Below are 27,569 nucleotides of genomic sequence, written 5' to 3'. Positions count from 1 at the left end.
AGACCCTGATGCTGGGAAAGATTGAGGGCAGAAGAAGAAGGGGATGACAGAGGATGAGATGGTTGGATGGCATCACTGACTCAATGGACACTAGTTTGAGTAAACTCTGGGAGTTGGTGATGGACAGGGAGGCCTGGCGTGCTGTGGTTCATGGGGTTGCAAAGAGTCGGACACGACTGAGCAACTGAACTGAACTGAACTGAGTGACTGAACAACCACTTAGATACCTATTCCCAAGTAGACAACCCCACCCACCCATATAGCCCCACCCACCTAGATAGCCTGGCCCACTGGATAAAGGACTTCTTGCCGTCCAGCCTTTGTTGAGAAAACCCCTTCTTCCCTCTCCCACCTGGACTTGGCAGCAGCCTCAGAACTGTCCCTCCATCTGTGCTCTTAGGCCCCACTTCACGCTCTACCACGCTGCCTAACTAGGCTCCTGGAAGAGCAGCTCTGATCACCCCTTGCCCTCGCTCAAACACTCCAGAGAGTCTTGGGGAGCCTCCGGAATGGGAGGCAGACTCCAGCCCAAGGTGAGGGCTCTCCACGTGTGCCAGCCTTCCCTCCACTTCTTCTCGGACATGGCTGTGCCCTAAGCAAACTCAACTCCCATTCCTCTAAAATCCAGTGCCTGAGCCCATCAATACTGCTCTTCCTGCGGGGACCACCCTACGTCTGCCTGCCCTTCAGGGTCCAGCCCCGTCATCTACGCTTTCCCTATTTACTCCATTTGACCATACATCTCCTTCCTTAAGCCTGTGAGCCCTTCATCTTCATCTCCTTGGAACGCTAGGCATGCTCTGCCCATCATGGGTGTCTGTGCATCTTCCCTTCCACTGGACTACACGCCCGCCCCCCCCCCCAGGGGAAGGGACAACTGAGGGGCCATAACCAGAGGTCACAGGAACAGACTGCCTTACAGACAGCAGGTGCCCAACAACACGGTGAGAATGACCGACCACCCCAATTCTGGGAGAGGAGAAGCAACTTTTAGGATTGTTTTCACCAAAATTGGCATGAGATTCTCCATTTTCAGGGCATTTCACAGTCAATTTATCCTGAGAAAAGGCTCCTCATTGCCTGGTCTTTCAGACAGCCAGGCACAGATCAAAATTTTTGCCTTTTAAATAATTGAAACACAGAGCCACAGGATCTTATCCGCTGCAGACCAAATATGACATCTGAGTCACTATAATCCCCTCGGATGTGCAGCTCAGATCCCCAGGAGGTCTTGGGAAGCCAGACACAGTGACAGAGGCTCTGACCTTGGAGAAACACTGTGCAACCTTTCAGCTCTGGACAGCGGCCAAGACATACCTGTGCACAGGACCAGAAGGGGATGCAAAGGCAGAGCCCGCAAGACAGGGATTTACTAAGAGTCGGATTAAAGTAAGTGTATCAGTCTGCCAAAGGTCTGACCTGCATTCTGACTTAGCATGCTCAACTCTGCTAATCTGAGAAACAGCGCACACACTTAATGCCCCAGCTGAACCTGACAATCGGGGAGCTGGGCGTGGAGCTGGGTGGGTGTGGGGCTGGAGGTCAGCCTGCGTCAGGACAAGGAGCCCTGATGTACGGTCAATACAGTCAAGCTACAGGAGGAGCTGAGACCAAGAGTCGGCAAGCCACTGTAGCACAGAAAGCTGTCTGACTCTAACAGGGCTCCAGCAGGAATAAATGGGATAACATATGAGCCCACAAAGGTAAAGATAAGATAAAGTCTACCATCTGACCTTCTCTCTCTCTAAAAAAAAAAAAAAAAAAAAAACCTGATTCTTTTATTCCTTCTTTAATAAGTCAAATTGTTCAGATTTTCTAAGCCCAGGTTTCCTTATCTGAAAAAATAGAAATCATAAAACTTGTCCCATTACTTTGAAAAAAATTTTTGAAGGATAGTTGACAGTCGACATGAGCAAGATTGAAAAGGTATTCTAGAGCAATCAAAGAGCAAAGTGATGTTATTACTTTTAGGCAAAACAGTTATGGAAAAAAATAGCCATCCCAAGAATGAAAGGGCTTCCTGAGTCAGTAACTGGCCACTGGTCTCCACATGGGGCCACCATGTCTTACTGGCTTCCTCCCTCCTCCCTCTGTTCCTGACTCTTTCCCCTGAGTGCTTCTTTTTCCGAGTGTCTTTCCCTCCCTCACTTAGACTGCGAGGTGCAGGCAAGAGCCCCAGGCACGGCAGCATCCCCAGGCAAGCCCCCAGGCTGGAGATAGAGGCCGCTCGTCAGGCAGCACCTGGCCATACAGCCCCTCCACCGGCGCAGACGTGGGGCCACAGAGCAGGACTCAGCTTAGCCACACAAGACCCATCCTCTCCCAGGATCCTCATAGTTCCCAGAGTAGATGCTCCTGGACTATAGACAGGCAGACGGGGACACACAAACTAAAGAGCTCTGTCTTACCCAACACCCGCCTCCTGCCGTTCCAAAGCCCTGCTGGCAGGAAGGGGAGGGCTGAGCTGAGTCTGGAGACCTTCTTTGTTTCTTGGAAGGGAAGCAGCATCAGTCATTTCTCATTGCTGGATTGTTAAACACCTTGTTAAAGTAAAAATTCTGGTACAGGCCCAGGGAGCCTCAGGAACACACTAACCCTCATGACTGCCACAGTGGAATTCCCTGATACAATATCCTTGTCTACACGGGATTCTGACATGGTGAAGCCACATGAGCAAATGGGCTCTTCTAACAAAAAAGCCATAAATTCAGACCCAGAAATTCCATTCCTAAGTCTGTACCCTAAAGAACTGAAAGCAAGAACTCAGATACTTGTACACTGATATTCACAGCAGCATTATTTACTGTAGTCTAAAGGCAGAAACAGCCCAAGTGTCCATCAGTTGATGAATGGATAAGCAGAATGTGGTCGGTTCATACAGTGGAATATTATTCAGCCACAAAAAAGAATGAAGTTCTGATACCCATGATACAACATGGATGAGCCTTGGAAACATCACATAAAATAAGCCAGACACAAACAGAAAAATACAGTATGATTCTATGTAAATGAAATACCTAGAATAGAAAAATTCACAGACAAACAGATTAGATGCTACCAGAGGCTGGGAGAGGGCGGAATGGGGAGTTGTTACTTAGAGCTTATAGAGTTTCTGTTTGGAGTGAGGAATTTTGGAAATAGTCTGGTGATGGCTGTACAATGCTGTGAATATAATTCATGCCACTGAACTATATACTAAGATTGGTTAAAATGAAAAACTTTGTTATATAAATTTTATAATAAAACATTTTTAAAGGTCATAATTCACATCTTCAGCTATCAGTAGATGTGCCTTACAGACTTAGCTTTGCTGAGTTAAAAGAAATAAATCTTAAAACCACTTTTTGTGTAACTGAAAGAAAGTGCTCGATCTCACCTGCAAGTGACACCCGGGTCCCCAATTGACCTCCTGTGCTTCCTTTTAACTGCACCATTTATCAGGTGGGTCATTTATCAGATGGGTCGTCACAACCAACCTAGACCTGAATTCAGGGGATATGCCACCGACAGTGAGATGGCAGAGGTGAGCCCCAGTGACTGGATTAACATCACGGTCAATGATGCTTGAGAATCCACAGTCACATGGAGACGCAGGGGACAGGAGCAGGGATGGGGAGTGACTGTCAGTGGGTGCAGGGTCTGTCTCTGGGCTGATGAAAATGTGCAGGCTTTGGTGATGATGATTGCACAACCCTGTAAAACTACTAAAAATCACCAAACTGTACATTTTAAAGGTATATGAAATGTATCTTTTATGGTAAGTGACATGTCTCCACCAAGATGTTCTTTAAAAACAAATAAATGGATAACGCATGCAATCTGGGAGCTCAGCCTCCAAGGATGGGCCCCAAACTCATCAGACCCAGGTTGGAGAACGGAGGGCCCATTTCCAGGGGGGCAGATCACTGGGGAGACGTTCCAAGAAGGCAGGGAAGCAAGGCCCTGCCATGAAACGGTCATCTCAAAGCCAAAGCTGGACAGATGGAGTCCCCACTGGGATCTGAGGACCAAGCAGGGTCCAGGCAGGAAGCTCGGGAACAAATGCACAGCTCGGAGAGGGGACGGCAAGCGGAGGCGTGTGGAGTGACCACAGGGCAGCGCAAGCACTCAGATGTCTGTCCACCGCCCTGACCGGTGGAAGACGCAGCTTCCACAGTGCACATCCAAGCCGTGCGACACGAGGCTGGTCAAGGTCGTCTCTCCTCGGCCCCAGGTGGAGAAAGGAGAGAGACAGCACGTGCTTGGAAAGTCCAAGAGACCTGAACTTAATTCTTGGCTCCCACAGCATCAGGATGACCTTGACCCCATTATCAAGACCACTGCTCCTGAGTTCCCTCACGTAAAAAATGTCATTAACACCCTCCCATAGGATGCACGGGGCTTCCCAGGTGGTGCTAGTGGTAAAGAACCCACCTACCAATGCAGGAGACGCAGGAGACTCAGGTTTGTTCCCTGGGTCAGGAAGATCCCCTGAAGGAGGGCATGGAAACCCACGCCAGTATTTTTTCCTGGAGAATCCCACCAGCAGAGGAGCCTGCTGGGCTACAGTCCATAGGGCATGACTGAAGTGACTTAGCATGCAACACCTAGGATGGGCATAGGATGTAACGGTAGGAAGAGTGTACAAAGCATACTGCTCCTGCCCCGTCTACAAACACAGAACAATGGATGCTACAGCATATTATTTTAAAAATAAAAATGTAGACATTGATGCCCCAGAGATCACAGGCCCAGAGGCTGGGAGGCAGGAGGCGAGTGGTGCAAGGCGCAAAGTTAAACGCACGTTTCCCAGCACACATTTTGACGATGAGATTATTTTTGCTTTGGGGAACTAAAGGCTAGTCTGTCACTTCCCATGTAAAATTAAAGCCCTTTCCTATTGGATGAGTGTCTTAAGATGCCACATGGAATTGCTCCCTCCCCTTACCTACAGACCGCCAGCACATTTGCTATATGGTTTTTTTTTAATTAGCTTATTTGCCAAAGCCAAGGTTGACATTTGAAGCAAAGTTTTATTTGCCAGGCAGCCTGTCCTCCAGGTCTAAGGAGTTGTTGCTTAGTTTTGGGGAGTTCACGTGGACAGCGAGGACAGGTTGATCGCCCAACCTCCTGCTCTCAAGGTCTGGACCAGCAGAGCACTTCTGGCTGGTTCAGGAGGCAGAACTTTGGCCTCAGGCTGCACACAGGGACCACGTGCCATTGCCATGAGGAAGCCCGGCCTCCCTGGGTCCTGACCCTCCAGCTGGTTTCACGGTCCTGAGAGCCCACGGGCTCAGGTTGGTTGCCAAGAAAACCAGAAGACCAAGCCTCTCCCAATGGTCTTTCCCTTCTCCTTTGATATTCAGTATCAGCCAGGCCGCCTCAGATTCTATTTCTCTTTGTTTCATGTTTCCATCCTTGAAGTTTTGAATAATGTCAGCCACCCAACACCACCTTCAACGCTGCTTGAATGCTACGGAAGTTTCATGGCCCTGCTTCCTCACACGCTGGTTTTCTGTGATTTGCTAAAGCCAGCTGCCACCACACAGCGATGTACGGAGCCTCATGGCTGCCCTGCAAAGCCGACTGGCTAAGGATTACTGTCTCCATCCCACAGATGAAAAATGGGGACCTGATTCTTTCAAACGTCTCAGAGAAAGACATGAAGTCAAAAAATGTGACCCAAGTCATTTTTCTAGGTGTAGGCTTATTTATTTTTCTTTCTTTCTTTCTCTTCTTTGCTTTTGCTAACTAACATCTTTGAAAGGTTTTAGCCCAACATGGATTATTTTGGAAGGAGAAAAGTATATAAATGACAGAACATGACACAATGGTTACAAAGTAAATAGAGCTTAATTGAGTAATCAAATCAACATTTCTCAACATTTCTGCCCACAGGCAATACGGAGAAGAACATTCATTTACTGTCTGAGTTTTGGCTTGCTTCTCTAAAGGACAGGAGACAAGATTATTTTATTTTCTTTTCAGCTAGGTTCCAGCAGGCAGCACCATGAGTAGACGAGTGTATTAAAAGAAAGTCCTGTTGGCAAATGGGCAGCTTGAATATTTCATGAAACGATGGCAACACTGTGTTCTGAAATGGTGGCTTCCTCCCGGGACCTCAGAGGCCACACCTCTGTGGGTGAGCAGGGCTCAGGCCTGGTCCTAAAAGCTGAAGACCAGCTCAGCCTCCAAGGCCTTCCGGTCTCTGGGAGCATCAGGTCGGACACCAAAGGCTCAGAGATTCTGGGGATCGTGGAGGCAGGCCCCAGTGACCCCCTCCCCATAGACCTCTCCTTCTTTAAATGTCTCCTGGGAAGAGGAGGGGTCCTGGGGGTCTAGCCCTGACAAGGGAGCAGGGGGGCCTTTGTTCCCCTAGCTCAGGAGACTCGGGGGCTCCCTGGCCTCTGACAGCTGCAGCCTGACCGCCTGTGCTTTCTACCTGTTCTGCCTGTAGCTCACCTGCATGGCCACCCTGCCCTTGGTTTCTACACACAGCAAAGCTGGCCAGTCCATGAACAACTGGCAACCCCTTGCCAAGGGGACCTGGCAACACAGGCTTGTCGCTCCCTCAGGGGAGCCCTGACTGGGGCAGAATGGTGGGAGCAAACAAAAGGCTTGGACGCATCTCCATTCACAAAACAGTGATCTGAGTTTTGCAGGAGTTTCTTGTGGACATGCACAAACTTCTACTCTGTTGTGTAAGAAATGTTTAAACCTTTCCAATGAAAGATAACCCCAAGTCAGTTTCTAAATCTACTATCTCAGAAAAGACTTTAGCCAGAACAAAAGCAGGGTCGGGAGAGGGATGGGGGAGGGCAAGAAGTTTATTAGGCAAAGTCTAACCAGAAACCCTGAGCGATGCTCTTAGAGCATCGGCGTGCACCGAGTAGGTCCAGAGACGGCAGGAGGATGGAGAATGGAGGTGGGTTCCAGGCCCGACTCTCCTGAGTGACCCTGCAGGGGCCTGTTTGCTCATCTGGGAACGGCATTGGTTCCTATCGTTTCTCTTGCCCGTAAAATCTTCTGATCGTGGAAAGTACATTCCCGAAGAGACAGGCATTTATTCCAGGTCTGCTTGACAGACAACACGAGTGTGGAAAGGCCCCCTCTCTCTCCCTACACACTCTCACACACGCACACCAGAGGACACCCGGGAAGCGGCCCTGTGATGAAGAGCTGCCTGGGGCCTGGGGATGGGACTAGTTAGGCCTCCTCTCCCTCACCTCCATTCAGAGCCAGGTCCCCCCGGGGCTCTGGGGAGGTGAGGGCCTGTTTTCAACCTCTCTTTGTCTCCTGAGCTGCAGGCCCAAACCGCCCCTCTCTGTCCTGTAAATCCCCACCGAGGTGAATTCAGTCCCACAAGTAGCAGCTGTGCGCCCCACATGCTCCCAGACACCCCAGGGAGCTGGGCCTCCTCCTGCAGCCCCTGAGCCCCAAGTCCCCTCCCAGCTCTGCCCTCCAGGGCTCCCACCCCATCTCACCCAGCAAAGAGGTGGCAAGGCCCCAGGGGCCCCAGGTCAAGGCCTGGCCGCAAGCAACGGGTACCCATCTGGGACCTGGGCCCCACAACACAAGGGTCTTGCCAGCCCCCACCCTGCTTCCCCGCCAGGGAGTCCCTGCACCCGACTTTGAAACAGCGCTGAAGGCCCTCCATTTCCCCAGAGGGATCCTGTCACTTCTACTTGTTTCGTACAGTATATAACCTTGAGGTTCATCGAAACAGGTGTTTACTAAATTATTTTAATCATGACAGTCGTGGCTGGGAGTGTTGCTTCATTATCAGAACACTTAGCACTTATGTCACTAAATATTTAGCACCTGATATTTTGCAAAACAATTCCCCATGCCATTTAAAAATTTTTTTCTAATCAGTCTTCTCCTCTCATCCTCAGAGCCCACGATAGACGTAGGCAACCATCAGGACAGAACCTAGAAACAGACTCACTCAGGGCGATTATCTTGCTAATTAGCCTTGTTGTTAAGTCTCCAGGTGTTTCCCAAACAATCCATCTGATTCCTTATTTTTTTTAAGATTTTTAAAGTTTTTTTTTGGATGTGCACCATTCTTAAAGTCTTTATCGAATCTGTTACAATATTGCTTCTGTTTTTTGTTTGGGATTTTTGGCCCCGAGGCATGTAGGTCCTCAGCTCCCTGACCAGGGATTGAACCCGCACCCCGCTGCACTGGAAGGCCACGTCTTAACCACGGGACTGCCAGGAAAGTTCCCCAACCAGCATCCTTTAGTTCACACTGGAAAATAAAATTGTCTACCGATTTCGAATGCGGAGCACGAACTCCAAAGTCCCTGTGAGGAGCTGTCAACTGACAGGTCACCACCAAGTGACCTCTGACCCCAGCCGGAGGGTCTTGGGCCAGGAGGGGCGGGTGCTCCAGCCCCTCACTTTCACTGTCAGGTTGGCGGCCGGGGCCCTTGGACCCTGGGAACTTGCCTCAACAGCCGAGAAAGTTCATCCCCCCCAGGGTCAAGGCTATGCTAGGAGGTGGAGCAAAGAAAGGGATGGGAATGAGAACACGGGAAGGGGGGCGGGGAGGGGGGCAGGACCCAGTGCTGAGAAGCAGAACAGATCGCAGTCACTTCCTACCCGAGGTCTCAGGAGCTCTGCTGCTGTTCCCAGCAGGACACCAGCCAGACTCACAAACAGAGATCAGCTGTGAAGTGTATACCCACTTGTTTCTGTGTTTTTCCCCTAATAAATCTAGGGGAATGTCTTCTTGCCTTTGAGCAACCCCATAGGCCAGCCCCTCCCAGCCCCACACTCCAGCAAGGCCTCAGGCCGGCCCTGGGACCCACCAGCCCCTCTGGTCACCAAGCCCTGGTGAGATTAATCTGGGGAGGAAATACATACAGGGAGGATGTTAATACAGGGCCGTGACAGGTTCAGCCTAGCGGATGCTGCCTGTGCCAGAGGTCACTGCAGGGCTGGGGCAGGAGGAACGATGGGGTGGGAGAAACTAAAGTGGGTTCAGAACCGGAGAGGGAAGGGGGTCGGTGAGGGCGCATCATGTGCACGGCGTGGCACCCCAGTCTTCCGGGCCTCTGCCCTGGGGCAGGTACGCCTAGGAGGCCCAGCAGCCAGGCTGCCCTCACCTGTGCCTCCCACCGCAGGTGCCCCTCCTGACGCTCGGACCCTGGAGCGCCACCTCCTGGAAGAGGCAGGAAGCACAGCCCCTCTGGTCTGGGGGCTGCTTTCATCCCCCCAGGGTCAAGGCTGTGCTAGGAGGTGGGGGACACAAAGATCAGCAGGGCCTCAGACCCTGATCCGAGATGCCCCTGGGTCTCCGTCTGCATCCGGTTTACACCCAGAAGAACCCACCTCAGGCAGTTCTAAGTCACAGAGAAAACTGAAGGAAGAGTCCCAAGTCATTTCCAAGACTCACGGGCCAATGGCTCACCATCTCCTGTACCTGTAGCATCAACCTGTAGAGAACCATTCGCCCAACGTGAGGCACAGGTGTGCAATGGTACAGGGACTACATCACCAGTCTTCCTGTCTGCCGTGTACCAGGTCCCCAGAGGGCATTAGGCTCTTGTGTAATCTATTTAAAATAGCTCTTCTTTACTCAGTGTGTGTGCGTGTGTGTGTGTGTGTGTGTGCATGTATGCGCACACATTTAAATACTGTTAGCATGTACTCCATGGAAATAATGAATAATTGATTCTTGTAATAGATTCGATTGTCTAGTACTCTGATACACTGGAAAGTGTCTGAGTGGTACTAGGAACGGTATTTGGAAACTTAAAAGCCCTTTTCTCTGGGTTTCTCCACACAGAATCCGAGAAAGAGAAGCTAGTGTCAACCTGCACAAGCTGGGGTGCAGGTAACAATGCCCTCCGACCCCTGACCGTGATTACTATCACTTTATCACGATGAGGACTGTCCTGCCGCATCGCTAAGTCCCGCTTTGAAAAGAAAAGCACGGTGTGTCTTCCGCTCCCAGAACACGCCTCCCCCTCTGCCTCGTCTCTAGCAGATAAGGGACGTTCTGATGTTTTATTTGTTAAATGGTTGACTATTAAGAAACTCATTTGCTAGCTGGAGCCTGCAATGGAAAATCAGCCCAGAAAAGTGGGAGGCTGGCAAGCGACCAGAGCAGATGGGAGATGGAGGTGAGGGGAGGCCCATGAGCCCCTTCCAGTCTGGACCTGGGGTCAGGGGCCAGCCCTCGGGGAACCTGCAGGCTGTTCCAATGTGCTGACGCCTCTCCACACCCTGACCGCCGACCCCTACAACAGCACTGCAAACCAGGACGAAAGGGCCCATGCACTAAGCGATGGGAAGAGGAGGGTGTAACCCCCAGCCCCGGCAACTTCTCCGGCCCTCCACTCTGGCTGCCCGACGTCATCATCCACTCCTCCGGCCTCTCGGGTCCTGAGACCCTGACCCCGGGCATGTTCCACGGCTCCATTAGTTCTGAAGCCACAGCCAGCCCTTCCTGGCAGACGCTCCTGCTCCTCCAGGTCTGCCCCTCCTCCTCGCCTCCTGCCCCAGGAAGACCCCGGTAATGCCAAGGATGGGGGTGGCTGGGAGGGAGAAGACAGCAGGGAGACGGGGGTCCTGGTGCTCTCACACCTGAGAACCAAGTCCAGGAAAGGAGGCAAAACTGCTCCGAGAATTATATAATCACTGCGGCTTCAAGGGAGAGGACTGGGATCCAGGTTGCCATAGCGTTTGTGGCGTGTGGCTGGGAAGGCAGCGCGCCCGGCCACGCGCCCTGCTGCCCGCCCCTCCATCTTCCTCACAGACCTCACAGGGCCTCTGCTCCTACTTTGAATGTCTGCTCCCTGCAGACGGGAGGGGAGGAGGCGCTGGGGGGTGGGGGGGGCAAAAGGAAGGGGAAAAAGGGCCCAAAAGGATTTGTCCTACAGAGAAAGGGGGCCCTAGGAACTGCTGAGGATTATCGCCACATGAATAACAATCATGACTACAGGTCACTGCCATTGTGGGTGACAGCCAGGACGTGGCCACTGGGCGCTCCGCTTCAAGGCTGCCTGGGCTGAGCTGGGAGCCCCGAGGGCAGAAACCTACCCCCCTCCACTCTTCACAGACATCACCCTTTCTTTTGTGTCACTCCTGCCTTCCTCTGAATCCGTCCAGGACTCCATCAGGAGGGGCACAGCGGAACAGGTGAGGGGTGGGACATGGGGACAGAGCTGCCCTCCTGACCCGAAAGCCACGGCTCACCCTAGAACCCATGGTCCTTGACACAATCGTTTGCACTAAAAGAGGCCACAGTCTCCCCACGGCCACCCAAGCTGGAGATCAGTTTTAGGTTGGACAGAGCCCAGGGAAGCTGCCCTGCGGCCTCTGGCTCCAAAAGGGTAGGGACTCTGCCTGCTAAGGGTGAGGCTGGGGGCCAAAGGAGGGAGGAGGCTGGAAAGGAGAGACACGGAGACAAAAACCACCAGGCTGTCCTCACAGGAGCACCTGATGTGCCCAGGCAGTAGCAGGACCAACAGCGACAGGTACTGAGAAGGAAGAGGCTGGAAGGAAGCATGTAAACAGGGAGGCTTGGGAAACTGGGAGAGGCGAGGCAGAGTCTGCACCCAGAGGCAGAGGAAGCCACCAGGGAGGCCCAGCCGGAGCTGGAGGCGGCCACACTCCAGCAAGACCAGCCCTCTCCACTCCATATCGACCTTAATTGCTGAGCAGTGCCAAAAAATAATAACTTGTTAATATGGGCGGGGGGGGGGGGGGGGAGGTGGTAAGGGAGAAAGTTTCCAGGAAGCTGGGAGTTGCCTGAAAGCCTTCCCCCCTCGCAGGGGGAGCGGCTGACACTTGATGCCAAGGATGGAGACGCTGGAAAACACTGGGCGACAGTGTACAGCCGCGTGAGCTCGGCACACCCTTTATTATTGCCTTAAAACATGAGAAAGCAGGGCCCACACACCGCCCGATTTCTAACCCCCGCCGACATCCTCAGGTGCTAGCCCGCATGTGGGTGCGAATAAGAACACACGGGGCGTGGGCGCGCGGGGTCAGTGGCTGCAGAGAGGTGGGAGGGTGTAGGTGAGCCGAGAAGAGGGACACAGGGAGAGGGAAAGAGGGGGAGAAGGGAAGGGAGAGGCGCCGAGGCTCACAGCCTTCTCTCGGCCCCCACCCGCCCGCCGGAGCGCGCTGCCCAGGCGGGGGCGCGGGGCCGGGGCGCCGGGCAGCGGGCGGGGGCGCCGGCCGGCCTGGTGCGGGGCGCGCGCGCCCGCGCGCGCTCCAAGCCGCGCCCGGGCGAGGCGAGGACCCCGGCCCGCGGGGCTGGGGCGTCGCCGGCCGGGCAGTCGGGCTCCCCTGGCGAGCGCGAGCCAGCGAGGCCGGAGCAGACACTTGGGAACTTTTCCCCTCGCCCGGAATTTCTCCGGACGCGCGGCTCCGGGGGGCCCGCGGGTGCAGGCGGGGGAGGGGCGGGGATTTTCCGCTCGGTTCGGCCCGGGTCCCGCGGGCCCCCGGCCGCTCCGGGAGAAGGACGCGCGGGCGAGGCCGGCGGGCGCGGCGGCGGGGTCCAGCCTTACCTTGGTGGTTCTCCTCCGGAATGTACATCCTCGTGTTTTCATTGACCATGGACCAAGAATCGTGTGAGCAGAAGAAGCCACGAAGAGGAGGAAATGTCAAACACCCCCGAGCGGGTCTGCCCCGATCCCTGCTCCGGGCCGGCGGGTCTCGTGCAGAACCGAGGAAGCCGTGGGTCTGCAGCAGCTCTTCTTTACCTCTGGCGATTACCTGATCCCCATCATTGCATCAAACACCAGAAACCGTTCCTTTCCACTCCTGCCTCCTTCAGCGGGGCTGTCGCGCATCCTCAGCACATCCGGGCCCCTTTCAAGAATTCAGCGCCGCACCTCTGGCGGCCACAGCATTTGAGAAAATAAATGGGGAGGCAGAGCGAGAGGAGGCGGAAGGGGAGAGGGGCGCGCGGACCCCGGGGCGGGGGGAGGGCCCGCCGGCCGCCGGCCCGAACCGTCTCCGCCCGCTCTCGGCGCGTCCTCCCCGGCCCGGCTCCGCTTTCTCTGCCCGAAGGTCCGGCGAGTCCCGAGGGCGAGGAGGCAGGAAGGCGCCGCCGCTCCGGGCCGCGCCGCGCGCCGCTCTGGCAGGAGCTGTTTCTGCAGAGGCGGCGAGAGGGAGCCGCGGGCAGGAGCGCGGAGCGCGGCGCTCACCCCGCGGCCCGCCGCCCCGCCCGCCCGCCCGCCCGCCCGGCGCGCCCCAGGCGGACGCGCTGAACGCTTCCAGATGTGGCGGCGGCGCGCGGGGCCGGGCGCACGGCGCGGGGCGCACGGCGCAGGGCACGCGGAGCCGACTCGAGCCCGGCTAGAGCCCCAGCTCGCCCGATCGCCCGCGCCTCGGCCCACATGCCGTCCAGACACACCCCTCGCGCCCCGCCCCGGCCCCCGAGTCCTGCGCGGGCGCCAAGGCGGCGAGGCCTCGGGCGCGCAATTCCAGGAGGGGCTGCCATCAGCCCACCTAGAGTCTCGGCGGGTCGGGCCACTGAGCAGAAAGAGCCGCGATGCCAAGGCTCTGTTTGATCGATTAGGACCAGGGCGGTTGCACGAGTGGCGTGGAGAGGCGAGGATGGGGAGAGACAGGGCAGGGAGAGAGGGCCCGAGGGGCGGAGCCTCCTGGCGAGGCAGCGGTGCCCAGATGTCTGAGCAGATTAATAGACCGGGGTTTCTTAATTCCTCCGAGACACCGGAGCACGTGTGCTACTCGAGATCCTTACCTTCTCCTCTTAATTATTTCTGCCACTCCAGCGGGAATCCACTGAGCGCTTTCCTTCCGGAGCGGCGGACCTTTCTCCCCGTCCTCAGGCAGCCACGGAAGGTCCATGGCACCCCCTGCAGGCCCGGGCTCCTGACAGTGGGCTGCCCGGGGCCCTGGCAGGGGCGCCTACAGCTCCCACTTGGGAAAACAGCCCGCTTCCTACTCTCAGACCCTCACTCCCCAGCCGCCCTTCTCCCCGCGGGGGGAGCCCATCCATCTCCGGTGTCCGTGGTGTGACAGCCCAGACCCGTCTTCCTGAACGCCAGGCTACATGGCCAACTTAGTCTCCGCTCGGGCATCTCAAAACCCAACAGAGCCAATGCGGAATTCCTTGCTTTCTGTGCAAAACTTGCTCCTCAACAGGCTCCCCGTCTCTCAGTTGATGGGCCCAAAGATCTGGAGTGGTTCTTGATTGCTTTCTCTCATCCGGTCCTTAGCGAAATCCCGAAGACTCTTGAATGTGACCACTTCGCAGTCCCCCCGCAGCAACCCCAGCCTGAGCCCACATGCCCCTCACTCGAGCTCCTGCAGAGGGTCTTTTCCCTCTTCGAAGCCCTCCTCTCCTTGGGTGTCTTCTCAATACAGCACCTAAAGGGTCATGTGTCAGCACCTCTCTGTGCATGGGCACCTACCTCTGACCCTCCTCCGCAGGGCTCCCTGTTCACTTAGTAAAAGCCGGGCCCTCATGGCAGCCTCCAGGGACCCGCGGCCGCTGAGTCTAGGTGCCCCCAGTGCCTCTCCCCCAGCGTCCCTGATCCAGCCTCACCCTCTCCGCTGTGCGCCCCCAGGCTCTCCAGGACACCCCTCCTTCTTCTCACTCACACACCCCGAGAGCCCTTTGCTCTAGCTGCCTGCCCTGCCTGCAACCCCCACCTCAGCTGTCTACCTGATGAACCCCCTCATCTTCAAGACTTTGCTCAAATTGCACTTTCTCAGCGAGGTTCACCCTGACCGCCCCACTTAGTATAGTGGACCTGTGGATGGATCTTCATGGTTCATCGAGTCCGTGCCTGTGGAACTGCGAATACCGAAGGCCAAAATGCAATCGCAGATACCGGGAACAGCCAAACACCTTTTTGTAAAAGGAGCTTGAGAACCCACGGATTTCAGCATACACAGAGGTCCTGGAGTCAGTCTCCCACTGCACCTAGCAGCCCCTCCAGAGCCCTCAATCTCCCCTTCCTCCACTTTTAATTTTTTTGTTTAATCCGTGTGTAACATACCATATAGTCTACTTATTCATTTATTGCATGGTTTATTGACTATTTGCCCCACTAAAACATAAACCCCGTGAGGGCAGGGAACTCTGTGCTTTTTGCACACCAGTTTATCTCAAGTGTACAGAACAATGTCTGGCAGAGGGAACGAGTCCCTAAGATGCCACCACAGTATGCATCAAAATGCCTCTGTAGGCACCCGGATTTCTGTCTGAATCCTCACCAGTTCAGCCCCATTCCTTGGGCCAAGGATTTGGGCCCCAGCTTACAATGCCAAGGCCCCTGTGAGAGGTATTAAGCTCTATCCATCTTCTTCATTCTACCGTGAACAGTGGTCTAGATTTGGTTGGTTAGGAGAGAAATCTGGCTTCTTTACCATTCTGGTGTGTTCACACTCAATTTTCAAGCTAAGAGAAAAAAATCAGAAACGACACAAATCCAAAGATCCCTTCCATTTAGCTTTAGAGTGCACCACCATAGGCTGTGTTTCAGAGGCCCGTGCATCTGTTTATTTGTTTAACTAATACTAAAATTGTTTTGCAGCCCTCTACACACTGCACTACAGGAATAATGACAATATCAGACAGTGCTCAGTGGGCTGGGCTGTGACATCCTCAGTGCAAGGATAACGCTGGTGCTACTGTTGTGATTGCCATCCCCATTTTACAGATACGGAAACTGAGACTTAGAGACTGTGTGTCCAGAGTCATCCAGTTGGTAAACTGTGGAGCCTGGACTTAGCCCAGGAGGATTTGACTCCAAACACATGATGATACCATGATCCTGTGCTCAAAAGGGGTGCCCAAGGGTGACCTTGGGTGGGACAGGGCATGGGGCAGTCTAAAGTGACAGGAAAATGATTGCCTAAAATGATTAAAAGACATTTGCTTCTTGGGAGAAAGGCTATGACAAACCTAGACAGCTTATTAAAAAGCAGAGACACTACTTTGCCTACAAAGGTCCATATAGTCAAAGGTATGGTTTTTCCAGTAGTCATGTATGGATATGAGAGTTGGACCATAAAAAAGGCTGAGCACAAAGAAGAATTGATGCTTTCAAACTGTGGCACTGGAGAAGACTCTTGGGTGTCTCTTGAACAGCAAGGAGATCAAATCAGTCAACCCTAAAGGAAATCAACCCTGATATTCATTGGAAGGACTGATGCTGAAGCTGAAGCTCCAATACTTTGGCCACCTGATGCGAAGAGCTGACTCATTGGAAAAGACCCTGCTGCTGGGAAAGATAGAAGGCAGGAGGAGGAGGGGGTGACAGAGGATGAGATGATTGGATGGCATTATCAACACAGTGGGCATGAGTTTGAGCAAACTTCGGGAGATAGTGAAGGACTGGAAAGCCTGGCATGCTGCAGTTCATGGGGTCGCAAAGAGTCAGATACTCCTGAGTGACTAAACAGCAACACAATAGCTAGAAGTTGAGAATTAAAGATGAAAACCTATCTTTGGGTTTCAGAATAAATGATAGCCCACTCACTCTGTGAACTCTTTTTAAAATATTTGTTTATTATTTATTTTTATTTATCTTCATTGTTGCCTGTGGGGTCACAAAGAATCAGACATGACTTAGTGACTGAGCCACCACAGCAAAATGATTGCAAAGAATGCCTTAGGGGGTTCACAGGGAGCTGGGTAACTGAGAGCTGGTGCTCCGTGTCAGGGCCACTGGCAGGATTTACAGCCAGGCTTTTCTCCAGGTAGGCACCATGTAAATCTAGCAAGTAAATATTACCTTCATGCCTCTCCAGTTTGGTTTTTCACTTATCTTTTCAGCTGTGAAACGTATTTTTTGCCTTCCAGAAAAAGGTACTTTCTAAATATTTGGTCTCGCAACGAGCACCCATATCTCAGCTTCTCACTTTGGAACACAGCCCTGGGTGCTCCCTTTCCAGGGAACAGATTCTCAATGTGACAAACAGAAGCCATCCCGGATTCCTACTGGGGTTTGGGAGGTGGGAGCCGAGGAGGGATCTTTCTGTCTTTCGTGACCTGACTGTACCCTTCGGTGAGACTCTCACCTCTGCTCTCCTGGGCAGGGTGCTACAGACAGGCACTCTTCCGGTGCAGTGTATGGTGTAATATCTGGATGCGAATGTGCCTTTTCTCCAGCCGTCTTCGCACTACATCTTAAATGTCTTCAGAAAGAGAACTGTGTTCATTTTTCTTTGTGTGAGTCTAATGCTTGGTGTACAGGGACACTCACTGTATGTTGAGTGAATGATTCATTCTGGAAAAGATTCCTTAAAGTGATCACAAAAAAATTTTTTTGGAAGCAATTAAGAGTGCGCTGAATTTGTTAATTACAATACATTTGTAAGAGTGAAAAACTTGGAAACAATCTAAATACCCAACATAAAAGGTTGGTTAGAAGAAAATAGCAAGAGATTATTGTAGCAGCCACTATCGAAAACAGTATGCTGTGCGCTCAGTCACGTCCAACTCATTGTAACCCCATGGACTGTAGCCCACCAGGCTCCTCTGTCCATGAGATTTTCCAGGCAAGAATATGGGAGTGGGCTGCCATTTCCTACTCCAGGGGAATCTTCCCAACCCAGGGATCAAACCTGCGTCTCTTGCATCTCCTGCATTGGCAGGCAGATTCTTTCCCACTGTGCCACCCGGGAAGCCTGGGAAACAGTATGGAGGTTCCCAAAAAGCTAAAAATACAGTTACCATACGATCCAGCAATCCAACTCCTGGGCATATATCCAGAAAAGATGAAAACTCTAATTCAAAAAGATACATGCACCCCAATGTTCAAAGCAGCACTATTTGTAATAGCCAAGACATGGAAGGAAACTAAGTGTCCATCAACAGAATGGGTAAGGAAGATGTGGTATATTTATATACTTCACACAATGGAATATTATTTGCCCATAAAAAAGAATGAGATAAAGGCATTTGCAGTGGTGTGGATGGACCTAGAAACTATCCTACTTAGTGAAGTAAGGCAGACAGAGAAGGAGAAATATCGTATAATATCACTTATATGCGGAAGCTTAAAAAGGGTACAAATGAACTTATTTACAAAACAGAAATAGAGTCAGAGCCTGAGAGAACAAACTTATGGTTACCTGGGGCAAGGAGGGAAGAGATAAATTGGGAGGTTGAGACTGACACATATACACTATCATATACAAAACAGGTAACTAGTAAGGAGCTACTGTATAGCGCAGGTAACCATAGGCAACATCCTGCCATAAACCACAAATGGAAAAGAATACATACATACATACATATGTATATAAGGAAATCACTTTCTGTACCCCTGAAACTAACACAGTATTGTGAATTAACTATAGTTCAAGTTTTTTTTTAAAGATTTTTAGTCATTTGCTCCTCAGAACAACCCTATGAGGGAAGCACCATTACTCCTACTTTACAGACTACTGTGGGTATGGAAAATCCCACGGGCAGAGGAGCCTGGTGGGCTGCAGTCCATGGGGTCGCTAAGAGTCGGACACGACTGAGCGACTTCACTTTCACTTTTCACTTTCATGCATTGGAGCAGAAAGTGGCAACCCACTCCATTGTTCTTGCCTGGAGAATCCCAGGGACGGAGGAGCCTGGTGGGCTGCCATCTGCGGGGTCGCGCAGAGTCGGACACGACTGAAGCGACTTAGCAGCAGCAGCAGCAGTGGCTATGGAGAGCTGGTCATGCTGTGTTCTATGAGGGTCACGTCACAGCTGATGAATGCTGGAAAACCTGTGATTTGAACCCAGCTGTCTGTCCTCAGAGTCTCTGCTGTCACCTGCCTCGTGGATAAACCAGGGAGCACCCATACAGAGATGTGAACCATAACAAGGAGTTATATTAGGGACATGGACAAAGACTATTTACACTATAAGAAAACAGGCTATGAAATTTTATGTGTGTTACGATTCCATTTTTCTTCTAAAGTATGTGTTTGAACTAGGAAAAAGGCTAAAAAGTGTTCATCCTGAAATGTTGACAGTAACTTTCTTTGGGAGGTGGGATGACGGGTATGTTTTTCTTCTTTCTGCCTGCCTGGCCCACAGCTTCGGAAGCCAGACCTCTGAGCAGAACCACACCCCCACTAGCCCCCTGCAGCCAGTAACACCTCTGAGGAGTCAGCCTGGATTAACCTTCCCCTCAAAGCCCCATGGGTCCCTTCCCGTCATCTCCCTCTGTCCACCCTGGCCACCTCTCAGCACTAAATGCTGCCGCCGCCTCCTGCAGAAATAACCTGTCCAGCATCTTTGCCCAAACGCTCACCCTCCAAGGTGATGACTTAGAGTGTCAGTCATTCTGTGCAGAGGAGAGAGGCCAGGAGCTCCAGGTAACAGTGACCTTCTAGGAATATGTTTCAGACTTAAATTTCTAACCCACAGGATTGTCTGTGTGTAAGTATTTATAGGGGTGGGCATTTCAGACCAGGTAAATATGATAGGCAAATAATATGGCCCTCCTTCCATGTGCCTTCCAAACCTCTTTACCTCCGTGAAGGACCACATAGGACCATGTAGGGCCATTCTTCCCCAGAGGCCAGACTGGAACCTGATTTTACAGCCATGTTTTCTGTACACATTGCATTGAATGAAAATGCTCCTGGCAAGTCAGCCCCATCTCAGCCCCAAGGGGAGGCCAGAGTGTTTGGAGGTGAAGCGGCTCAGCCCTCATTCACATCATCCTTACATCACAGGGGGAACAACAGGGAGGACAGGCCCACCATTGTGATCTCCAGCGACTCAACCCCAAGACAGAAAGCGGCAGGTTGGTGGCCGGCCTGGCCCTGGAGACTGGCCCTCCACGTCTGGGTCTCATTCTGCATCAGCAGGACACCAGCCCAGGCCAAGGCACACGGCCAGCTGGGACTTCGCCTGTGAAAAACCAGGTAATGGGGCCCCATGGCCTACAGCTTTTTGCGAAGAGAAGCAAATGCAAGAAAGCAGATTAATGTTTGAAATTATTTTCTTAGCTTCTCATCAAGGCCCCCGGGGAAGTCAGTTTCCTGTGGATGACCTGCTGACTCCAGAAGAAACCCCACAGACCCCTTCATCCCCAGCTGCCCACTTCCGAGGGGCTTAAAGGCCACATGGACACAGGTTCCCACGTGTGTTAGTGTATTGTGTCACACTAAGTCACTTCAGTCATGTCTGACTCTTTGTGACCCCATGGACTGTAGCCCACCAGGCTCCTCTGTCCATGGGATTCTCCAGGCAATAATACTAGAGAGGGTTGCCATTTCCTTCTCCAGGGAATCTTCCAAACCCCGGGACTGAACCTGCATTTCTAAAGTCTCCTGCGTTGGCAGCCGGGTACTTTACCACTAGTACCACCTGGGAAGTTAGTGTCTTAAGGCTGCCAAAAACTGACAGCTTGCTGGGTAGTTTAAGATGACAGACATGTTTCTGCCTTTCAGTTTTGGAGGCTAAAAGTCTCAAATCCAGCAGGGTCATGAATATGAAAACAGGCCACACAGATAGGAATCTCTCCAAATATTTACATCCTCAGGAAGGAAAACCAAATGCCCTCAGACTGATCCCACTTGGTACTAGAGCTGGCTTAGTCACTGTCTCTGGGAAGCTCCAAGCCCCGGGGATGGAGGCGTTATAACTGATCACCACCACTCTCACAGAAGTTCAATGCCCCATCACACATCTGAGGCAGGCAGAGCTGAGTCCAGGGGCTTACAGGACACCCAGAAAGGATGCCTCCTAGGAGGCAAGCATTGTTAACTTACCAAATCACTTCCATTCAATAGCCAGGTGGAGCCTGGTGCAACCAAGAACCTGGCGGCTTTCAGTCACGGCAGGGCACTCCCAACCATCTCCTCACACGACCCTGTAGAATCAGCACTGCCCTAGGGAGGTCTTGGGTAATGATCATCCTTGTCGACCAATGGCATTCCTTCACAATTCACCAGTTTTGCCATATTGCCATATTTCATATCAGATTAAAATTTTCTGCCCTTCTCATGTTCAGTCCTGTTTCTATAGTCATTGTTTGCATTGAATAGAACTTCATTATTTCACTATTAACCACCAAACCTTGGGGATCACTTTTTTCCCCAAATTGACTAATGCTGCTTATCAAGTGACACCTATATAAACTTCTGCTGCAGTTTAGTCCCAAAGATATTCTGTTTTCCTCCACTCTGGCCACATGGAAACATTCATTTCTCTCCTGTATCTGGACACACTATTCGGCTGGTTCTGACCAAAAGTACTTGAGTAGAGAGGGATGTGTCCCTTGCAGGTTGAGATCATGAGAAGCCCGTGGTAGGGCCTCTTTGTTCTCTTCTGCCCTGAAATCCAGATGGACTCGCTGTGAGATAAAGAAGAATGCACTGGCCAGGATCTCCCAATGCCTTTGTGAAGGAGAGCCTTTGCACTGACCCCATCTGGACATGCAGCATGAGAGGCAAGTAAGCTTTTATTATATGAATCCCCCCAAATCAGGAAGTCTCTGCCGATGGATACCATTGCCTGTCCTGACTAACAGACTGACAGAAGTCAGCAACTTTGTGTGTGACCTACAGGTGATCAGAGATGTGCCAAGTTCCAATCAGTTGAATCGGTTTCCATTCCAATCATCATAAAAGTCAGTCAATGGTTCTAATTCATAAGAGGGAAGGTTGTAACCATAATGACCTTGCGGTGGGGGAATATTGAGAGCATCTATAATTTATGTAGCATATCATTGGTTTTATTTGTTTCAGATATATCAATGACACTATCCATTTTGACTGATTTTACAGACAAAATACCTCCAAACTCATTTCCGTCTTTAAGCCTGCTGAAGGTACAGGTATATTTATGTCTATATTAATATTGATGAACTGATGAAAACTATTCTTCTGTAGGTGAATCAGTACATGCTGACACTTCCCCAAGTGGGCTCCAAGTGTTTGCAGTGGTTTATGGCGTCTTCAAATGTGTTCGAGGAACCCACATCTGGATGGGTTTTAGTTTCCAGACCCTTAAATTTCTTATGTGCTCAACCTTAACTCTGGACAAAGGACAACCTGGGACAGAGGTTGTCCTTTCTTTTCTGACCCTTCTCAGCCATCCCTCCCCCTACTACAGAGGAGAGACACCCCTGTCACCCCGCTGACCCCCTCCATCCTTCCAGGTCCATCTGCCTGTAATGTGACTCCCTCCAGGCATCGAAGACAGAGACATTTGAAACACTCGTGTCTATCTAGAAAGGCTCCTTTAATCAGGCCCCACACCCACCCCCAGTCACCCATCTCTTTAAGAGACACATTTCTGATACTATTTAAACTTTATATTGAGAGCTGCTTTTAAAGCTCATCATGTGATTATGTTGTTTTACTCAATTGTTGTTGTTGTTTCGTTGCTAAGTCACATCTGACTCTGAGACCCCATGGGCTATATAGCCCAGCAGGCTCCTCTGTCCATGGGGATTCTCCAGGCAAGAATACTGGAGTGAGTTGCCATTTCCTCCTCCAGAGGATCTTCCCGACTCAGAGATTGAATCTGTGTTTCCTGCCTTGGCAGGCAGATTCTTTACCACTTGAGCCACTAGGGAAGCCCTTGCTCAATTGTACACTAATAATATTTGCAATGATATTTCAATCTGGAGGAAACCTGTGGCACTGAGCCTTATAGTCACAGGAACTTTATTTTAATTTAAATATAATTTATATATCTCTTTTTCTGGCAGGGTAGTACGATCAGTGAAAGACTTTCAAGCACAAAATTATCTTGCATCAGGGTGAAGCTTTACGGAGGAAATGGAATGGAACTATGTTTCCAAGGAGAAAAAGAAGTGATATGAAATCTTTGTTTTCTTTCTTTTTTCTTTTTTTTTAAAAAAGAGCTTTTATATAGTTCTGAATGGATAATAGAAGGTTTCAAATAGCTCGGTGTTTATATTCCATTGAAACTTTTTAAAGAGTGATGCAACAATTTTATTTTACTTTTAACTGTCAAGAGTTACAAAGCACTAGAAATTGCATCATTTACAACCATTTAAACTTATCATGAAAATATGGGGATGTCAACTTGAAATGTATGATGAGACACATAATTTTTCAAAACTCTTTTCAGAGGCTATGTGAGCAAAATGGTGTGGAGACTCTGGAATTGGCACAGTTCGAAGTCCAGGGAGACCCGAGCTGGCCTGGCCTCTGAGGCTGTATTTGTATGGAATGACGGTGGGCTTCTGGCAACAGGCATGGGCCAGGTAAGTATACACGTGGGCAACATGTAAAAAGCCCTGGTTCCCCTTCTCATTCTACCTTCCACCCCCAACACGATCTTGAAGGACCTACTTCTCTTCCTGAGGTTTTTATGCTGCTTCTTGGAGAAAAGAAAGCAGTGTCACGTGGTCACAATATCCCAGAAACTATGGTGGCTCTAGTGGTAGAGAACCCGCCTGCCAGTATAGGAGGCATAACAGATTCCGATTCGATCCCTGGGTGGGGAAGATCCCCTGGAGGAGGTCATGGCAACCCACTCCAGTATTCTTGACTGGGGAATCCCACGGACAGAGGAGCCTGGAAGGTTAACATAGACAAGGTTGCAAAGCGTCAGACATGATGGAAGCGACTTAGCACACACTCATGTGGCCCTGGGGGCTTCCCACGTGGCTCAGTAGTAAAGAACCCACCTGCCAATGCTGGAGACATGAGTTTGATCCCTGGGTTGGGAAGATCCCCTGGAGAAGGAAATGGAAACCCACTCCAGTATTCTTGCCTGGGAAATCCTATGGACAGAGGAGCCTGGAGGGCTACAGTCCGGAGGGTGGCAAAGAGTCAGACACACCTTAGCGACTGAACAGCAATTACCTGGCCTTGAAAATGCTCCTGAGGGATCCTTCTGACCTCTGATTATTTGTACTTCACTCCAAGACAGAATCATTCCATTTGCCAGTGTGGTTTCCATTGGGAAAGTTAAACAGAACAGACTCTGGGACTTCACTGCCTGTATTTGCTCTTTCAATGATTGGAGATTGAATTTTCTCCTTCTCTCCATTCTGCAGTCCAGCTGGGCCTCATCGGGGGAACCTGAACCTGTCACGTTCTCGGTCACTGTCTTGGAGCCATGATGGTCAGGTACGGGAATGAGCTCTGGGTCCAAAGCCTGCACCTGCTCATGCCCAGCTGCACGAATTTGGCCAAGTCTCTCCTGGCCTTTGAATATCAGCCATGGTGTCAATCTCAGACACCAACTGACAAACTCCCCAGGAGAGGGGTCTGAGCATAAGAGGAGCATCATTAGTATGAAAATATGACATGAGGGCCTTCCCTGCAGGGTCCAGGGGTTGAGACCTGTGCTCCCAAAGCAGGGGGCCCAGGTTCAATCCCTGTTTTGGGAACTGGATCCCACCTGCCACAACTACCACCCGGTGCAGCCCAATGAACAAATATTAAACAAAGAAAAGAAAATGTGCAGAGAATAGACATATAGACACAGCAGGGTATTTACTACTGGGAAGGTGGGATTTTACATCATCCGTGACCCTCTGTGGCAGCACCAGTACCCACGCTTGGCCCAACCTAAACATCATCAACCACAATTCCAGCCCTCTTCTTTTTGTCTTCTTTCCCACTTCAGAAAAAGAGAATGGTTGGCCTCCATCTTTTGCATAAGAGCCTATTATCTGTTTGAAGCAATTCTTCAGAAAGTCAAGAGCACTCAGCGTCTCCACATCACCCAGCCCACACCAGACCCTGAGAACCATCCCTGCAATAAAATTTCAGTAATTTTATCTAAGTAACCATTTTCTGCTGGAAAATTTCCCTTGAAACCCTGAAAGCAAATCCCAGAGGGGTAGGAGTTGGATTAGCTAAATTGTTTGCTGTCAAGCCTATGCATTTAGCGAAGGTCCTGGTGAGATGGATTGTTCGGCAGAGCAAACTCCCTTTCCGGGGATTCATCACCATTACTCCCATTTGGCGAGTGCGAGGCTGAAGCATTCCCATTGTACATTGTCAATAAACGCCCACATTATGAATGATTAAAAAAAAAAAACAAACAGAGTTTTATGGTCCAACCTTCTCATGGCTGAGGTCCTGGGTGAGCCTCCACTGGGTGGGGCAGCTGCATTTGGGGAGCAAAATGTTGAATGAAGAGGGGACGACTTGAAAGAAAAATCTAGTGCTGTTGTACTTTCAACAAAGTGGCCAAGCAGCAGATGGGTCTCGGCCTTCTTCTAGCTCTTTGCATAAACCTTACCCCCGAAGAAGCATCTCTCAATACACACCAGAATTCATGGCCCATAAGATGTCCCGTGGGATGCAAGGCTGGTAATCCCCTGGCCCAGCCCAGGAATGCTCCCTGCCCACCCGTGGGGCCTGGTGGTCCAAAATGACCCCTCATTTCTTCTCTCCTTCATCCTGGTTTCCAGCCTGCACATGTGGCACCTCTCTGGTATCCTTTGGTTCCTGTTAGTCTCAAAGCCACCTGCTCAGGTGGGTGAGGCCCCGACTCTGTCCCCCATAGAGCTTTATAGTCATCTGTCTTAAAGCACCAGTTATACTACTTATTTTAAAAATATTTTTATTTGTTTATTTATTTGTGCCAGGCCTTAGCTGTGGCATGTGGGATCTAGTTCCCTGACCAGGAATCGAACCTGGTTCCCCTGTATTGGAAACATGGAGTCTTAGCCACTGGACCACCAGGGAAGTCCTTATACCCTTAGTACTCTTTGTTTATTTGGTCGTTTCTTTACCTCCCATCTCTTCGAGTGGACTTCGAGCATCTCAGGGGCGAGAACCATATTCTACTTGCCTTTAAATTTCTTGTTCCTAGAATAGAGTTTGTGTGTGTGTGTGCTAGTCACTCAGTTGTGTCTGACTCTTCTCGACCCCATGGGCTGTAGCCCACCAGATGCTTCTGTCCACAGAATTCTCTAGGCAAGAACACTAGAGTGGGTTGCCATGCTCTCCTCCAGGGAATCTTCCCAACACAGAGATCAAACCAGTGTCTCTTATGTCTCCTGCGTCGGCAGGGGCATCTTTACCACTGGTGCCACCTGGGAAGCCCTATTTAGGGGCTACTTAACTAAAAAGACCCTCTCTGGGGGCTGGGTCTCTTTGTGAAAGGTTGGGGTCTTACTTTTCTAGTAAGATGCCCATGTTACGTATGAGGCACTAATTCTGGCCCACAGACCATCCCGCACAGCGTCTGCCTTTTGCAATTTCCTATCTACACACACTGTGTTTCTTTACATAACGTGTATAATCCTTGCCTTTGCCCATGTCCCGTCTGTAATACCTGGATTTATCTGTTTGCCCTCCCTAGCATCTGTCTCTTACAAGCTCTCGTTGACAAAATTCACATTTAGGGATTTTGTCTCTGAAAACACCTGGGCCTGGGACAGTCAGGAACTGGACCTCTGGGAAGTGACTTGAACAGCAAGAAAAAGGAGACACTCCACACAGGCCAGATCTGATCCTATGATGAGGGGAAGGAAAAGGATGGTTGAAGACCTATAAGCGTTCCTTACAAGTCAAACACTAGCCACCCCCCCAAACACAGGTCAGGCTATCTCCTGCAATAGTTCCGGTATCACATCTCAACAATTCTCCTTTTTAATATGCTTGGCTTATCAGGAACCCTCCAAAATCCACAGCTTATTTTAAAATCTGGACCCTGTGTCTTAAGTGACCGAGAATTCCAAAATAACACAGATAAGAAAAAAGTGTCTGTGATGCAGAGCTGAGAACCGGTGTCTGAGAGCAACGTCGAAGACTTCAGGGTCTGAGGAGTGTCAAGGGTCACCCTTCCGGGAGGGGCCGGCCTGCCGTGGTGTAAGATTAAAAGTCTGCCAGCAAAGTGTGTGATGCATATATAAGGAAGCCAGCCTGTCCCCCAGACACCCAGGGCCCCACCTGTTGACCCAGGGACTCAGTCTCTAGGAGCAGAGACATAATCTTCAGGTAAGGCCATGATTCAAGCATCCTATTTCTCAGCAGAGTATCCTTGCAGGAAAGAACTCTTCCAGCTTTGAGGTCACTAATACGTTAATGAGGATGCTCTGCTCAGGTCTCTGTTCACCTGCAAGGAAGTGAGACCCCATCAAGGAGGAGTGTTCTGCCCTTTCTCCCCTCTGGGGGGCCTGAGGCCGTTTCTGGTGCACCGATGACTATTTTGTTGTTTTCCTTTGTTTTGTTTTGTTTTTTAGGGTAATTTTAGTTCAATCACTCAGTCATGTCCGACTCTTTACAGCCCCGTGGACTGCAGCACGCCAGGCTTCCTTGTCTATCACCAACTCCCAGGGCTTGCTCAAACCATCTCCATTGAGTCGGTGATGCCATCTAACCATCTCATCCTCTGTTGTCCCCTTTTCCTCCTGCCTACAATCTTTCCCAGCATCAGGGTCTTTTCCAATGAGTCAATTCTTCGAATCAAGTGGCCGAGTATTGGAGCTTCAGCATCAGTCCTTCCAATGAGTATTCAGGACTGATTTCCTTTAGGATGGACTGGTCTGATCTCCTTGCAGTCCAAGGCACTTTCAAGAGTCTTCTCCAACACCACGATTCAAAAGCATCCATTCTTCGGTGCTCGGCTTTCTTTATAGTGCAAATCTCACATCCATATATGACTGCTGGAAAAGCCATAGCTTTGACTAAACAGGCCTTTGTCAGTGAAGTAA

General features: G+C 51.0%; 1 protein-coding gene and 2 long non-coding RNA genes across 13 annotated transcripts in view; 2 read left to right on the top strand and 1 right to left on the bottom strand.

Moving 5' to 3' along the window:
* CACNA1C (calcium voltage-gated channel subunit alpha1 C) overlaps positions 1-13,153 on the bottom strand; it is a 391,277-nt gene extending 378,124 nt beyond the window's left edge. For all 11 annotated transcript variants that reach the window (XM_018048697.1, XM_018048696.1, XM_018048698.1 and 8 more), the window contains exon 1: positions 12,507-13,153. In XM_018048697.1, the coding sequence (XP_017904186.1) occupies positions 12,507-12,555 (49 nt within the window). In that variant the 5' untranslated portion in view covers positions 12,556-13,153. The remainder of the gene's footprint in view (positions 1-12,506) is intronic.
* LOC108636069 lies at positions 9,400-20,153 on the top strand. The gene is made up of 3 exons (XR_001918118.1): positions 9,400-11,468; positions 19,645-19,836; positions 19,921-20,153. It is a non-coding gene; the product is annotated as an uncharacterized LOC108636069 (long non-coding RNA).
* LOC108636068 lies at positions 21,617-24,909 on the top strand. The gene is made up of 4 exons (XR_001918117.1): positions 21,617-21,746; positions 23,018-23,153; positions 23,952-24,024; positions 24,533-24,909. It is a non-coding gene; the product is annotated as an uncharacterized LOC108636068 (long non-coding RNA).

This window comes from Capra hircus, chromosome 5 (genome assembly GCF_001704415.2).
Source record: "Capra hircus breed San Clemente chromosome 5, ASM170441v1, whole genome shotgun sequence".
In the NCBI taxonomy this organism is placed as follows: domain Eukaryota; kingdom Metazoa; phylum Chordata; class Mammalia; order Artiodactyla; family Bovidae; genus Capra; species Capra hircus.
The sequence above is the reverse complement of the archived record's forward strand: the minus strand, read 5'-3'. Positions and strand labels throughout refer to the sequence as shown.